This window comes from Pygoscelis adeliae, unplaced genomic scaffold, assembly GCF_000699105.1.
Source record: "Pygoscelis adeliae isolate BGI_AS28 unplaced genomic scaffold, ASM69910v1 Scaffold17, whole genome shotgun sequence".
NCBI classification, from domain to species: Eukaryota; Metazoa; Chordata; class Aves; order Sphenisciformes; family Spheniscidae; genus Pygoscelis; species Pygoscelis adeliae.
In genome coordinates, this window is record NW_008825234.1 from 1,416,410 (window position 1) to 1,433,166 (window position 16,757).

At 35.4% G+C, this 16,757-nt stretch overlaps 1 protein-coding gene across 1 annotated transcript in view; it reads right to left on the minus strand.

The window, feature by feature from the left end:
• Positions 1-16,757, minus strand: part of PXDN (peroxidasin homolog (Drosophila)) — a 59,735-nt gene that overhangs the window by 41,960 nt on the left and 1,018 nt on the right. Inside the window, exons 3-6 of the mRNA XM_009329307.1 lie at positions 15,548-15,619; positions 8,383-8,454; positions 987-1,058; positions 342-413 (exon numbers count right to left, since the gene is read on the minus strand). Of these exons, the coding sequence (XP_009327582.1) occupies positions 342-413; positions 987-1,058; positions 8,383-8,454; positions 15,548-15,619 (288 nt within the window). The remainder of the gene's footprint in view (positions 1-341; positions 414-986; positions 1,059-8,382; positions 8,455-15,547; positions 15,620-16,757) is intronic.

The following is a 16,757-nucleotide window of genomic DNA, read 5'->3' on the forward strand; positions in this document are numbered from 1 at the left end:
AGCGAGCAAATGGCTGTGTGGTGTTTAGCTGCCTGCTGGGTTAAACCACAACAATTACTTAGTCTACAAAACAAGACCGTATGATTACAAATAATTCCAAGACAGGAAACAAACAAAAGTATTTAGTCAGTCACTAAAGATGGTAGGATATGAAGTAATGGTCTCAATCTATGTACGTAAGCAACTGGAGCACAGCTTAGGAAAAATTATTTAATATTTAAAACAATTACACAATGAAAGGCACTTGCAAGGAAGATAAATATTGCAAGATGAGATACAGATATTTAAATAATTAGATTATTTAAACTTTCTTTAGTTCAATAATAATTCAATTTACTTACAGTCTCTTCATAGATTCTAAGTGACTAAATGTTCCAGGAATCAAATGAGCTATTCTGTTGTTATGCAAAAATCTGTTAAAAAGCACAGAAATATGCATGTAATAATTCAGATTTTGAGACGTACTCATTTCATTTACATTCTTCTGAGAGTCCTTTAAGAGAAAGTAATTTTACAAAAGAAAAAAAAATTGAACCTTTTTCAGCAATTCATTGGCTGCTATTTTTTAAGCGGCCTCCAAGGTGTATGCGATGTGTCCATACAGGGAAAAAGAAGCCATAAGAAGACAAAGTAACAAAAAGGAAGGGAGCTCATAAGCATTCAAATGAGAAACAAACAAACAAAAAAAAGGTCATAATATAAATCTTCTACTTCTTATTAATAACATTTATTTTAGGCCAAACATTGATCACACCTCTTTGGGAAATAGTTTTGCAATAGGCAATGCTCACTTCTGCATGCCTCTAAGGTTAGCCTGACCAAAGTGTTCTTGGCAAAGACTATCTAGTAGTTCCAATAAAAAAATTAGATTAAAAATAATCTATGGGAATGATAAAAATATTATTTTCCAGTTTCAAACATTTGATTTAATTCAAACAAAGAAGCAAGCTGACTTCTGAATCTTACCCCAAGAAAAACAAACTTACAGCCTTTCAAGTTTTGGAAGATGAGTAAAGGATTCAGGTTCCAACGTTTCTATTTGATTAAAGTGCAGATACCTGAAAATATGTTAAACAAAGAGAAAAATACTGAAACAGTTTTCTTAATGAAGCTGAAATATTATAAAGCGTTTGTTATTGTTTACACATCTAAATGGTGATAGTGATGTAGTGGCTTAATTTTCTTCTGTTATCATCTGAATCCTGTACTTGAATCTGAGAAATACAAGACATGACAAACAAGAAGGGTTTGCAGACCACTATATAGCGTGTGTGTCTGTGTGCGCGCGCCTGTACATAATGTGTGAAAAAAATTGTTTGAAAACCATTACTTTGAAGATTTTGGAGATACTACTTTGAACACTCTTTTGCCAACTCTAATTTTCATTAGTATGCATACTTGAGTAAATATATATGGAAAAAAGAGAATTATGTTATTTTACAGGAAAATGTTGCAGATTAAATATTTTCTAAACAATCTGCAACAGAATAACATTTTTAGTGGGCAACTGTTTTCATTGCTATCACATTGAGTGAAAATTTCAAAAGATGCTGAGAAGTAACTTGCTCTAGTCCATGAATACTGGCATTTAAAGCTATAAACGCTCTCAAAAGCTCAAAAGCCAAACAAATTTGTAATATAAAAACAAGTTTGATTGAATTGCTTTTAGACAAAGGGCTTCCCAGCAATTGGTGCACAATTAACCACCATAGCTGTGCCCTGTTTGATGCTCTGCTGATGCTTACGTAAGCTATTAATATCACACAGCAACAAATATTATACAGCTGTTAGTCCTGTAAAACTGAAAAAGTCTAAGGTAACAAGATAATTAACCAGATTATTAATCTGTAACTGCTGTGAAAATGGACTGCAAAGGCAGTATCATTCCAGTCTTGACTATGTTGTGGAGGTACTCCATAACCTTGCAGATGAGAAAACAAGAAGTAACTGATAAGACTTGCACAAGGAACTGTGAAAATTATTTATAAACTTTGGATCCTGATTATATCCGAATGTATCCAAGCCTCCTAAAGTTTCCTATTTGACCTCTGACGAACTCAGGAACATCTGGAGAATGTACATATACAGCAATCGCTATGGGCTGAAGAACGAAAAAGCCCATCATTTAAAAACAAAGAGAAAATCTCAGACCCCAAAATCTCCTGAAAAATCAATCCTTCAGCATGAAAAGCAAAAGGACACGGGAACTCCCTTGTGCTGAAACACTGCACATACTCTACTCCCTGACCTGAGCCGAATGGTCACCGCAGAGAGAGGGAAGTGGGAACAAGCGGCAATTACAGCAGAGAGTCATTGCAGCGAGCCCTGGAAGACGCGTGTGGCAGGGAAGCCAGGCACGTGCCTGGCAGTCTCCCAGATCCCCTGCCAGCAGCAGCATGGCCCGAGCGTAAGCCAGCAAGCGATGCCAGGGAGCAATGAATGGGGATCACAGAAAAAGCCAATAAATCAGCACGGATGTGATCAGGCACATCGGAGTGTCAAGTCTGCTTACTGCCAGCGCAACGCATGGCCACAAATTGTAGTGAGCACAGTGTATGATCCTGTTTGCATAAGGAAACACGAAGTGCATAATCATGCTGTGCCTGCCAGTCTTCACCTCCCTTTTGAAAATACAGGCCAATTTCATCTAAATTAAAAAGACACACGCCTCAAAGGCAGATACTTCCTGCAAGGTTCATTTGAATTGCCAGCGGAGAGAAGAGAGACCTCAGTCAGGTCCAGCCCTGAGGAAGGACTGGCAGGACGGGGCAGGGATCTGCCCCACGGGCAGGGCCTGGCCGTGAGGTGGGCAGGCACAGCTCGCAGGAGCCAGGGCTCTGCTCGCCCACCTCCCCAGCATCAGCAGCCTTTGGGAGGGGGCAAGGCAAGCTGGGGATGACTGCAGTGAAAGAGGACAAAGGGAAAAAACAGACACAACTATAGGGTTTGTTACTTCTTCTGAAGCAGCTTTGATTTTGGAAAAAAGTTACATACGCTACTTCTTGTGCAGCCAACAGGGATTTTTTCCTTTTTAACTTTGTTAATTCTACTTGCATTTTTATGATTCATGAGCACCTTGCAAACGTATCTCCTTATCTTCCCAATAAATTAATCTCTTGTACTTCTTTGGCATTGACAAGGCAAGATTTGTAGGTAATACCTCTTACTAGGACAACAAATAATGTTGGTAAAAGCAGGCACATTGAGGCATACAATCCCTTCTTCAGGTCCATGGATCAGAGGTGAGATTAGCAAAGAGAGAAAAAGAAAGGACAGCTCTCTCAGATGGTTTAAGTGATGTATACATCACTAAACTCAAAGCAACAGCTCGTAACTGCTGTTTAGTATTCAAGACTACTATAATTACAAGTATAAAGAATATGTGTCTGAAAACTCATCTTGTTTTTCCAACCAAATTAATCAGTCTAATTAAAACAATACTTCTGTTATAAACCTTGTCTTGTTTACAACCGCAAATCATCACAGATACAGCTACAATAATTCAGGCACTGAAGCACATTGTAACAGTTAACTTTACCTCATCAGAAATCATGCTGCCTAAAGTAGCTCAAAAAAATCAAATCAGGAAGTCCAACTGGAAAACACTCTTAACCGCTTCATATGACAACCTACTTGGGTTTTGCAGGTCTTTAAATCATGACCTCAAAAAAGTCCTAAGCAACTTATCAGGCAATTTATGAACAGAACAAGGTGTTAAATATGTGGACAAAGTAATTAGCAACAAGTGTAATTCTAAAAAAACAGATGCAGAAATCAGATTGCATTGTACATCTACAGTAAAAAGAATAAAAAATCCTTGGCTTTACAACCTACACTTTAATGACATTTTATCACTTAGGTTTATCACTTACATTCTTTTCTTCTATGTACCACGTTAATGCTTTTTAAAAGGGTTTTTAATATTTTAATTAATATGAGAACTTCTTGGACTGGAAATTCACTTTAAAGGTAATCATATTCAGGAAATAATCTCTCACTGACATGTCTTTATAGACATCTTTTATGTTCAGAGTATAAAATGCTCTTAAAAATAGTAGTATGATGTAATGAATTTAATACTAAAAAGACTTTCATAATGGAAATTTAAAGAAAAAGCATGCAAGAGTGATTTTTAAATATCCCTGTGTCTTCCTTTTTTAATTCTGAATTCACTATCAAGGATGAAACAGAAGGAAATACTTAAGGAAAAAAAAAGTCCAAACCAAACACACCTAGAGGAAGATAAAGATTTGATCAAATAAGCATGGTACAGATTTTCTCTTTGTTATTGATCTTGGAGGATGAACATTAACAGTAAAATTCAGTCCCAGTGGCATTTTTCACAACACTAAATTTAGGATTATATCTTCTGTAGCATGATATTTTTGTAGAGGATTACTTTTATCCTATATGCCAATTGTTCATTTCTAATAGTATCTCCACATCTTTGGGGAAATACTTAAAATCCATTAGTTGAGTATAATCTATGTTCTGAATATTTAAACAGAATGTTTGCCATTTTGATTATTTGAAAGAGAATGAACAAACATATTTTTCCCACATTTACTGAAGAGATTTCCCTGCCCAGGGGTATGACAAGAAATAACAGGAAAGATATTTAAATAAGATGTTACAGTAATGATATAAAATATTGGCACAGGGTACTTAAGGAGATTATGGAATCTTCTCTTTAAAGACTTTTAAAATAAGGCTATAGAAATATCTGTTTCCAGCCATCTAGGTTTGTTGTCCCTAGCTGATCTTATTTTAGAATAATAAGGATGTACTTCTAAAGGCCCCTTTTCATACCTTTTGGGTTGGTTTGTTTGTTTGTTTATTAATTCTCTTTCATTATTTCTTACCATAGGTATTTTTAGCAGCAATGAGACTTTACTCAGGCTCCACTGTGTTAAATGTGCGTAACTGCTCACATACAGTTATGCAAAAACCAGGAACTCTTTGTAATATAAAACCTTAAAAAATTCATAGCAACATTTCAAAGCTACTGAAAATTGAACTGAGGGAAATAAAATGATTATAACAAGCTGCATCACTATATGTAAGACAACGTTTTTTTATTATGTCTTACATCAATTACGTTTATTAATTTCCCCCAAAATATGTACAGTGTACACAAACTACAGCATAACTCTAATAACAGCTTATAAAGAGCAAAATAAGTATGTTAATATGAAAGTTAAAAGAAAATGCATAATTAGTATTCCACTAAGATTAGGCAAACAGATTTAAATAATTCCATTAGTATTTGGGAATCCCACTAGTTAAGGACTGCAGAGAACACTTTTTGTCCCTGATACATACAGCTTTTGAGATCTCAAAAAAAAAGGTAGATATTTAGAAGAAAAGCAATGTACACACATCTGGAAATAGACTGCATTTAGAGCTTGATCTTGGGATCCAGATACAGCAAACTCGTGACCTCCCAAGCCAGGTATTTGTGACATTTCAGGTGGGATTCAGTGGTCTAAGCACAGGCATATCGAGGCATATAGCGGATGTCTAAGCACAAGCATATAGAGGCAGCTTTCGTTGCCTTTCTGGTGCTGCCTGCCTTCCGGCTGCTGCTCCGAAAAAATGCAAGTTTCCTGCAGCTTTGTGTCACATTTGCCAGACCCAAACATATGACTTGCAGATTCAACAGCGTCTAAACTGGTACTAAGCAGCCACTTTTAATCAGCTGACTTTCTCCCTTCATGCTCTGCCATGACTGAAGAGTTAGGTGACGAAAGATGTATGGCTCAGTGTGTTCGAGCATCTAAAACTGCCAAGTTTTTTCAGAATTTACTCTAGCACAAGCAAGTTTCAAGATCTGATTCAAAGATCTTATTCCCTTGGCATAAATTTCTGAAGAAAAAGACATTTCTACTACATCAGCAGCTAAGAATTCTGCTGTGGAGGTTTAAGAAGGATCCTGCCAGCTGCAGTAAATGGACTCGATAATCTTAGAGGTCTCTTCCAACCTTAATGATTCTATGAAATACTGGGGTTTTTCTTCCCTTATACATGCAACAGGCCTCCTAAATCAACCTATATTTACAGTTTCTCTCAAAGAACAACAAAAAAACCCCCAAACCCAACAACAACAAAAAAAAAAAACCAGAAAAGTGTTTTCTTTCCTGTTCAGTTTAAAAAAAAAAACCAAAACTATGTTTTGGTCTGCTTCATTGGAGTAGAAGAAATTACTAACAATCAAATCTTTCCCTGAGATGTGGACCACAGCACCTACTTCTGAGAACTCTGCTGAGCATTGAGAAGAGCATTTGGCTGAGTCAACACATCCAGTAGCAAAATGTGTTTGATAACTTGAGGCCATAGAAGCCTCAAATGCAGAAACATCGACTGAGTAGTCGATACAGTCCCAAACTGAAGTTAGAGGGCTTGGGAACTTGTTCACAAAAACTAACTTTTGTCTTGTGAACACAGTCTTTCTCCAAAGATAATGTGATAAAACAGACCCTGTAGAGTCAGAACCTATTTTTACGCTAAAGATGCATAAACGACAAATCTCTCATAAACTACAAATCTCAGTGACTATCCTCCATTAAATTTATTTCCAGGCCTGCCACTGGCTTCCTGTGCTCCCATTTTCCCACCGGGCGAGCCTTCTTTTTTTAAGATCTGCCCAGGAGAAGGGCTCTAGAAGAAGCGAGCTTTCTGATGTGAAACCAGCAGGGCAGCAACCCTCCGCGGCAGCTCACCAGACCAGCCATAGGCACTGCCGGTGGCAACTGACGCCATGACACAAGAGCAGTCACTGAGCAGTGACTGTGCCAGGCTCCGTTCCCACATTTCCCAGCTAGAGGTGAGACTCAAACCTTGTTTAAAACTTAATTTCATACAGAATAATGTTAGAATAATGTCTCAAGTTAGAGCTTAAGCTGATACTGTGTGATATCACCGCGGGCAGAGAGACTTAACTGCAACCTAGCGGAAAAGTACATTCTGAAGGTGTTAATGTTCCAAAGTGATTTATGTTTTTCAGTCATAACATAGATCAACAGGAAATAGCGCAAAAGAAAAAAGGACAACTGTTGCCACTCGCAGCATATCCGACTTGTGGCATGTGGAAGAATAGTATTTTGGAAGAATTAGTAATTCAATAAATGGGCCTCAATATTTAAGGTTCTACACAGAAAATAAGAAATGCTATTAGCATGCAGTAAGCCCTACCAGTTGCTGTCAATATGCTGCAGTAATCATTTCTAGAGTAGGAGGAAGAGGAAGAGAAAGGCATTAAGGAAACAAATGACATTTATATATGTTTTACAATTATCACTTCTGTTTTGTACAGAAGCTCTTCCTTCAAAAGGCATCTACTGCACTCTAAAATGAGCTTGTATGATTTTGTACCCATCTGAAGTGTCATTTTATTTCAGATACACAGTGTGTCCACTAATATCCACTAACAGTTTATAGTAACAAGGAAACGGGTACACACATTAGAAAACCTGTAATACACTGATAACTGTCAGGAGTTTCAAAATGTATGTTGGTCCTAGAATAAAGATATTCAGCCCTCAAAATTTATATGCTACAAAATTCATTGGTCTAGTACTGTTATTTGGCAGTCAAACTGTGAAATAGCTATGCATTTATAGCGCTCTCTGTTTTTCTAAACATTACCACAATGAACGTATAGTAATGCTTTCTGATTATAAAATAAAATATAGTTAACTTAATAGAATGAATACAATCAGTTTTTGTCATGCTAATGACTGCATTTTTCATTCTTTTTCAATAGAAATTATTCTTAAGTCATTATACAGGAAAAGGAGTATGAATTTAATCAATCTTTCTAGAAGACATTACTGAAACATCTACATTACAAACAATGAACTTTCTTACTTTTTAAACATCTGTATATGGCAATGCTTAACACGTGTCAGTAATAGTAAGGTTTTAATTTTAAAATCTCTACTTGTTTGAAAATATAATAAAACTGGATTAAACTTCAAGAGACTAATTCAGCTTTAGTTATGCTGGCATAAAACAAAGTAACTGCTGCAGTCAAAGGAATTGTAATGTTATAAAACCTACAGAAATGAAATGCTCTCTCTAAGCAATACACATTATTTTTCAACATTTTCCACAATAATGCTGCTTCTTCGTCAAAGCTATGTAACAATGTATAGGGACACCGGGAACGCAAATCACAAATAAAAGACAAACATAGAAATGAGGAATTTGACACAGAGATCGATTTTGTTTTTCCACATGCAAACGATTATGGGGCGCTCTGCCTAACAACCCACGGAGTGCAGACATGCAGAGCATGCAGGCAGGATGTATGGATCAAGGCGTGCACTTTTCCTCTGCAGGGGAACCATGGAGATGACAGCACAGAAGAGAAAAGGCACTTACAGTTGTTCTAGAGAGGCAAGTCCTTTAAATGCTTGCCTGTCAATTGACTGGATTTCATTCTTGTACAAATAGCTGAAACAAGAAACAATCAGTAATATTAGTACACAAACAAGAGCTACGTGAAGGTGGAAAAGAAGAATTAAGTTGACACATGAAGACAGTTTTTCAACTACATATTAGAAAAAAAATACAAAACAAAAACTAAACACATACACATAAAAATACTTCGTCATTGAGATTTCATCCCAAACGTTTGGCAGGAAAGACAAAAGTCTGGGGCCTTGTAGGGCCTGAGACTGTCACCCGATGGTTTGAGATTCCCAGTGCTCACTGTTACTACTTACTGTTTCTTTGCCCCTCAGTTTCTTGATGGGCTTGCCAAAAGTAAAAATAAATTCAGCTAAATGGGACAGAATTGCATCAGAAGTGCCTTTACCAGAACACACCGGGGACGCCATTGGCCTCTTACTTTCTGTAAAATATCTCATCTGGATACTGGTACAAATATCCAAATTATGATGGAATTAGTCTTTTTACTGGACTTGGAGAACAAACAGTGAGAATTTCTATAACTCTGCCTGTGTCACCTTTTGAATATTTACCAAAAAATACAAGTTAGAATATTGGTATTGCATCCATAAAACAGCATTGCATATTTGTTTTATCACTGTGTAGAAGATGGACGTTAGGTCCCCATTGATACTCTATAATATAAACAGAATAAACATATGCAGTGTACCAGTACGTTCACGTGTGCTGTCTATACCTTTTCTACAGAATAAAAATAAATCAGGATGGATCCGTGTATGTGCTCACGTTCATCATGCTTTTAACAGTAAGGATGGTTTAGTGAGACAGTGTTGGAGAAAAATCACACAGTTTAGCTGATGACTGCAGTTTCTGCATGGAGGCAGCGAATGAAAATACTGTTGGGGTTCAGTGTCAGTCACCCTCTTTTTGTGTTAGGTTAGGAACAAGTTCGCAGTAAGAACTTTCTCACAATTATTTCACAAACGGCTTGAAATTCAGTTAATCAGGCATGGATTTCTATGAAAAAGGGATAAGGAGACTTTGGACCACAAATGGCTTTATTAGCAGGCATTTTATTAGTAGTGGTTTTGGCTTTTCTATTACTACAGTTTTCAGTAACTTACTGGAAATACTACAAACTTCTTTTGATGCAACACATAAAATACTGGCTCTGCTGGAGTTGCTGGCAGTTTTTACACTGACTCGACAAAGGGCAACATTTCACAATAGGCCCTAATAAGGAAAAAAGTTGTAGACATCTGATGTTCACCTCATGACAACTTCAGGGGACAATATGGAGCAGTATCTTTCCCTTGAGTCTAAATTTAGTTTTCCACTGCATTGCTTGCTGAGATTCCAACACATTAATATATAGAGACTCAGGTGTACTTAATTAACATAGACACCCATCTGAACAAAAAGCAGAGTTCCTCCGATAACAGAATAACTAGATGTTCACGTCATGACAACTTCAGGGGACAATATGGAGTAGTATCTTTCCCTTGAGTCTAAATTTAGTCTAATTTCCACTGCATTGCTTGCTGAGATTCCAACACATTAATATATAGAGACTCAGGTGTACTTAATTAACATAGACACCCATCTGAACAAAAAGCAGAGTTCCTCCGATAACAGAATAACTAATAAGCAAAAATTTGTGAGGTTTTTTAAATGCTCAAAATTCTGAACAAATTAAACTGGAAAAAAAAATACTGTCATGTGAAATGACTGTAAAAACTTTAAAAATAATTTAAAAGAGAGAGAATAGGTGTCACTTATTTTGGATGTGGAATTGGTTTTTATTCTATTTGCAAAAAATACCGTTTCACAGGTATTGAAATATTTGTTTTGATTTACCAGTTTATTTGAGGTTCATAGTCATTACAATTTTGTCTCTCCTTCATTTTCCTCTCTGTAGGATATTAAATTCCTATCTTATTTTCCAGTGAGAATTTTAAATGTGCCATTTCTTCTCACTCCTTCGAAAATTTCAAAGACTGAACAGCCGAAGTGTTATTTACCTTTCTTAATACACTCCACTTGGCAGTTTGGAAATTCCTCTTATTCCTCTGAGTGCTAAACTTCTGATCAGACCAGTGAACCAGAGTGGGCCAAGATGCTTTTATTAACTGACCTCAGTTAAGTGTCTCCCAAATAAAATTCTTCAAATACCCACAAGAAGTTTGAATTAATCTAATTTTAAAAAAAAAAGTTTTACCAGACTCACTGATGTAACTTTTATTTACTTTCTGCAGACAAAGTAAGGCAGTGTGAAGAACAAGGGTTGGTTAGAGGAAGACCGGGATAATGACTTTGTAGTTTTGCAGACTTTTACCATCATACTGCAGGGAAGGGAATAGTCTTTCATGTCCACTTTCGGAGCTCTTACCAAGCCACTGTGTTAGGACTTTATTTGGGATTCAACTTTAAACTACATCTTTTTCCATGTTGATCAGAAAACCCTGAAGCTGCAGGACACTCAACTGACCTCAGTCCATCATGTTACCCCTCCACAGAGAAACCCCAGCAACCCAAGGCTACAAAAACCTATGTCCTATGGCAGATGTGCTAACCATACTTTCATTTAGTTGTGTAGATGTTTCCTTGAGGATATTAACAGAAAGATTAAAAAAAAATATATAATTTGCCTAATGAAGAGAGAGATGATACAATACTACAACTAAGTAGCACTCACAAAAAATATTTATGTCTTTCTAAAATACTACTGTGCCTAACGGGTGAAACTTTGCAACCACTGCGCTAAAAAAAAAACCCTCAAAATTTATCCCAGTCACATTAGCAGAAGACTGATTTAAAGTATAATTAGGGACAAAGTAACTTACTTGATTTACCTAAAAGCTCTACTACACAACTGAACCATTAGACTTTTTCAAACAATGAATAAACAGTGGATTAAGATGACAAGGGATATATTCTATTAAGACATTAAATTATTTTCTGGCAATTACTACTAACTGTTTTCCGAAGAGTTAAAAAAAAAAAAAAAAAAGAGCTCTTTCCAGAAATGCAAGCAAGGCTGATAGGGGCCAGAGGTACTGGTCATACACTTGGGAAATGAACAAAAAAATAGGTAAACAGTTATCAGAAACTTAGAAAAAAGTTTTAATTAAAAGTTTGATAGATCCCCTATGAGGATAATTTTTGGTTTTTATGGATTGTATTACAAGTCACATGATTTAAGGAAAGCAAGATCCAGATATATTTGGAACAAGAGAAAAAAAGATTCAAAGTAATGGCAATATCAGGCAGTATAGAGTAAAACCTGGCAAGTAAATGAATATAGTAAATAGAGATTTATATAAAAATATTAAAGAGACAGTTGGCGGAATCAGCAACATGAATTGCAAAGAAATTAGATCGGGAATTATAGGAGGTATCAAAGGAAAAAGTAACATGACAGCAACGGTGGCAGAAGGCACAGAAGGAAACGTGACCTAATCCCATTTCTGGAAAGGTGAGGTGAGCAGCTCCGCACTTTGGCAAACCTACAATGTATCTTCTACCATTATTACTTAATTCACCAAATGCAAAACAAATCTTGCATGTTCCCTTTTCATATTTCCAGAACTAATACATTTCATAGAGTCTTAATTTCCATTTATCATTTGCGTATCACACTGTTGCCATGTCTGATTCCTCACCTCTCCATTTCTTACTAAGTGAACATGTCTCAGTGTTGTTGCCGAAGTAATTTTCATTCTCCATTTTTATTTCCTTCACTTCCTTCCCACTCGCGTCTAGTTTACTGCTCCATAAATATCAAGTACCTTCTCTCTATCTGGAAAGATCTTTGTAATCGCTAATCTATATTTTATATTTTTCCATATCTCCTCCCTAAATTCTTTCTTTTTACCTTAACCTAATTTTTTCCACTGCTTCTAATATCCTACATGTTAAAACTGTAATATGTCTCTACCTTCAGTTTCCACTTATCTTCTGTCTTGGAGAATAAACTGCTGACTTTCAGGACCAGGAAGGATTATCCTACCAAGGTTCCACAAATCTGCCTGCATCTATATTAAAAGGTTGGGAAACTTTTCTTTCTCATCTTTCTGTACTACCACCTCTAGTCAGTAAACTGAATAACTCAAAGGAAGTCAATTAAATATGTTCAGTGTACCATATACATCATGTATACATATACACCTTGTATCCGGAGCACCAAATTACAAACAAGTTACCAATTTAATTGCTCATATGAAGACAACTTTCAAAGTTTATTTTAGACAGGACTGCTTACATTATCCTTTGTAGAAGAGGGAACATAAGACCAAAAAAATCATACAGAATCACTGAAGTGCAGAAAGAAACTATATTATGGATGGGATCCAAGCTACTAATGCCTTTTTAATCCTTATTAAAGAGCCATATTGCTAACACTAAGGTATATGAAATAAGACAGACAGACAGAAAGGCAGAAAGAAAAAGTATCCTCTTGGTTTCATAGCAAAACAATAATGACATTTATTTCTTTCCAACTTTTAGTATATGAATTCAAAGACATTATTACCACAAACAGCACAGCAAGATCACGCAAAACTGTTTATAGAACTGTCAAGATTTCAATTACATAAAGAACAAGAAAACAAATAATCCTTAAAAATAAGATTCAAAAATCATATGTGCGTAATTTTCTTTTTATACTGTGAAGACCAACTTTTACAATTATGAATATTTTTAATACACAGAAAATTGAGAAAATATTATTACTCTGTCAAAATTTGTTCTCCAGAGAGACAATTCTGAAAACTTATATACCTCATAAAACTCTAAGCTCAATTTCAGAAATAAACAGTACAAAGATGCTTTTTAAGATCCCGGGGCTTCTTTGAGACTTGCTGGAAAAAGTTTTGTCTAAAAGACCAAAAACTGCAGCAAAGATACAGGAATGGGCCTTGACGTGTCTCTCTCAGACACTGGCTTTTTTTAAAAATACTGTATTATGTTTTATACTTACATATTTTATATATAACTATATATTTACATGTATTTTATACATACTTATATAATTATATTTACTAATAGTTATATATTTTATATTTATATATACTTATATTTCGCTAAATCAAAGCCACTGAGAAATGACATGTTTTCTAAAATTACTCACTGAATTATACATTTTCAGAACCATCTGCAGTGTAGTACTTCAGTTGTCATAAGAACATAAAAAACATCATGGACTAATGATCTCATTTTATGAAATAGGACAATACAAGTTAGGTTTGCAAATATCCATAGGATCAAACCATTCAAAGCCTCAAATATTCCAGATGATTTGGTTATATAATATTAAATTCTGAACAATATTTTTGACTTTTAATAAATAATATGGTTTCCATCCCCCTAATTTCTATTTCAGTTCATCCTATTGGGAAAAGTAGGCCGTTTTGTTTCCTTTGTTCCATAGAATACACTTAGCATGTACTTACTCAGCTAACATTTTCACAGCTAAACTGTATTTATTTGGTACATTTGAGCCTTCTGTATTGATATCTGACCAGTACCAGCATTTTTGTAACTTTAAGGCTGTACAGTTTAAGGCTAAACATTTATATCACAGCCACTGAAATAGGCAAAAAGATCTTAAAAGTTTATTTTAGCAAAACGGGGGATGGCTTTAAAGAAGAGCTCTCTGCAGTTGAATGAACTACCACATTGAACTTTATATTCAAAATTTCCAGGGAACAAGAGGAAAAGGAAAACATCTTCCTCTCAACAATATAGATATAGATAAACATTACTACATGTATATGAAAACAAACAAATCATAGTTCAGTTGTTTCTTTTCACTATTCTATTGAACTGAACAGAGTGCATAGTTGAGTTTTATCTCAGGCTTACTACAGCTAGGCAAAGGCAAGCATGTGAAAATAAAGAACTAACAAGAACCAAGTAGTATTTCTGCACAGTTGCTGACTATGGAATGAACTTAGCCATCCTGAATTAGTAGACCTCACGTACTGCGCTACCAGATCCAACATACAAACACATCTTGTTACAAATACAATCATCATGGACTTTAATAATTCATTGGGGATAGTCTGTTCAGTATTCTTTTTCCTCTAGTTGTATATAGTTTAAACAATTTTATTAATGAAAGACAATACACATAAAAATGAGACCATGAAATGTAATCAAACACAGCATGGAAAACCGGGTAATGTGTCTGCACAAATTTATGTGATTTTTATTTTCCCCCCTTCTCCCACCTCCTTAGAGCTATTCAGGCTGCATTCTTGAAAACTAGATGGAAAATTAAGTTTCTGAATTGTTTCCAAAACAATGAAATCTCAAAGTGACCATTTTTTTTTCTGTACAGCACTCAAGCAATGATCAATACTCCAAGAGAACGGAGTGAAACTTTTCTACATGACTTCTAAGTAAGTCTACTTCATAAGGTGGACTCCAGAGACTAAAGCTGAGAATCCATGACAACTTACTATTCAACTCTTTTTTGCAGATAAAAATAACAATTTTTTGATGTCTTTTGTTTATTTGGGTAATTAATACACTTGGTATGTTTGTTAAAAAGGGAGGAGTTATTCTTAAAATATACAGGTTGCCTGAACACAGGCCTTACAGGCAAACATATAGGTACTGTTCTATTTTGTGTTTGACTTGATTTTTCTCTTACGAATTTATACTGCATCCAGTGAACAATTTAGGAGTGGTTAAGAAGCTTATATAAGTTACAAGCTTCTGTAAACACAAATCTTGGACTGGCTGCTTTTAAACCACTTTTCAAAACACGAAGTTAAAAAGTACTTGTCAGAAGGTTTCACTGAACCTTTAAAGAGGTGACCTCCTAAACCTTTAAACATATCCCTTTTTAAATCATCTTTTAAGTCTCATATAGTAAACAGCAACTAGTAAGTGGTTTAAAATCTACTGCCTACAGCTGTCACAGTCTTATATTAGCAAATCTCAAGGTATCTACTTACAGAAACAAAGATTCAAGTTGCCCCCACCCCATAAATTCATTTCACAGATTTTCAAAGCAGTTTATCTCCTGAGATAGTGAGTCAGATTAAAACACAATCTCAGATTAAAACACTTTCTCATTGAAGAAGTTCAATTACATATTGATGCAGAAAATGACGTTCATTTAACTTACAGATATTTCAGGTTTTCAAGGTCTTCAAATGCCCCACTAGGTATTCTTTTAATTTGATTGTTGTTTAGAAGCCTATAAAGAGAAATAAAGAGATGTTTATTTTAACATACACGAACAGTAGGGGGAAAAAACCAAAATGTGTAACAGCAGGCGTAAATGTAGCATTAAAAGGAAAACTTAAAACAATAACAAAACAAAAAGCTTTTTCCCTAGTTACTGTTAGAAGAAAAAAAGTGACATGCTTACAGCTGCTCAGTCACTACCTTGCAGGAGAAAACTAAAAAAATTAGACAGAAATAAAAAATTTTTAAAAATCTAACATCTGAAATTATGTAGGTTTTTGTGGTTATCTGAGATGAAGATGAAGCAAAAAAAAATCCTGGTACCAAGTCAACACACAGGGTTGAAACTGATAAAATCAACATTAACAAAAATTTGTCTTTAACGGGTACATTGAAGTGGCTTTTCCTAGATGTTTTGTAGTGATACTCTGTGTACTGGGCCCTTCACATCATACAGGAACACAACTGTCTGTATTCACAGATTTGCACTCATCTCTCATGCAGTGGTATTATGAAGAGAAAGGAATCCAAACTTAATGAATCCTGTCTTTATTCCGGACTTGTGGATCTCATATCAGTGATTTGAACAGTTAAAACTTGAGGCTGGATATCTGACAGAAATTGTAATTTAAAACTGGGGATCAACTGCAAACAGAGGTATGATCAAAGGTGACTGGGAGTAGGGATAGCTAGTAAAAACGTGTTGGTAGCACCGATTTGGACAACATACTTTTAGGGGAAAGTCCTATCATTTTTTCTGGTGTGAATACACAGTACAAGATGTCTCAATACATTTTTGTTATGTGCTTGCAGGATAAATAGATAGTAACGATCCAAAGCTCACTGATATCACTGTACTCTATTTCAGTTCACGCACTACTTGTGTTCTAGAAAACGGTAAAATTTGCAATCATAAATTACGTACATTTAAAAGTAAGAACAACTGTCCATCGTAATTCCTCCTCATGTCTGCTAATATGGTAGAGAAGAGAAACATGCATGCATGTGTTCAAAAGTCATGTTTGAAGGAATGACAAAGGAGATACTAAGTTAAAACTATAATGCACATACTATTGACATTGTGGGTTTGTAAAAAGTCTTTTAGAAAACATGGACTTCTCTTCACAAACGTGTATGGTAACAAAGAC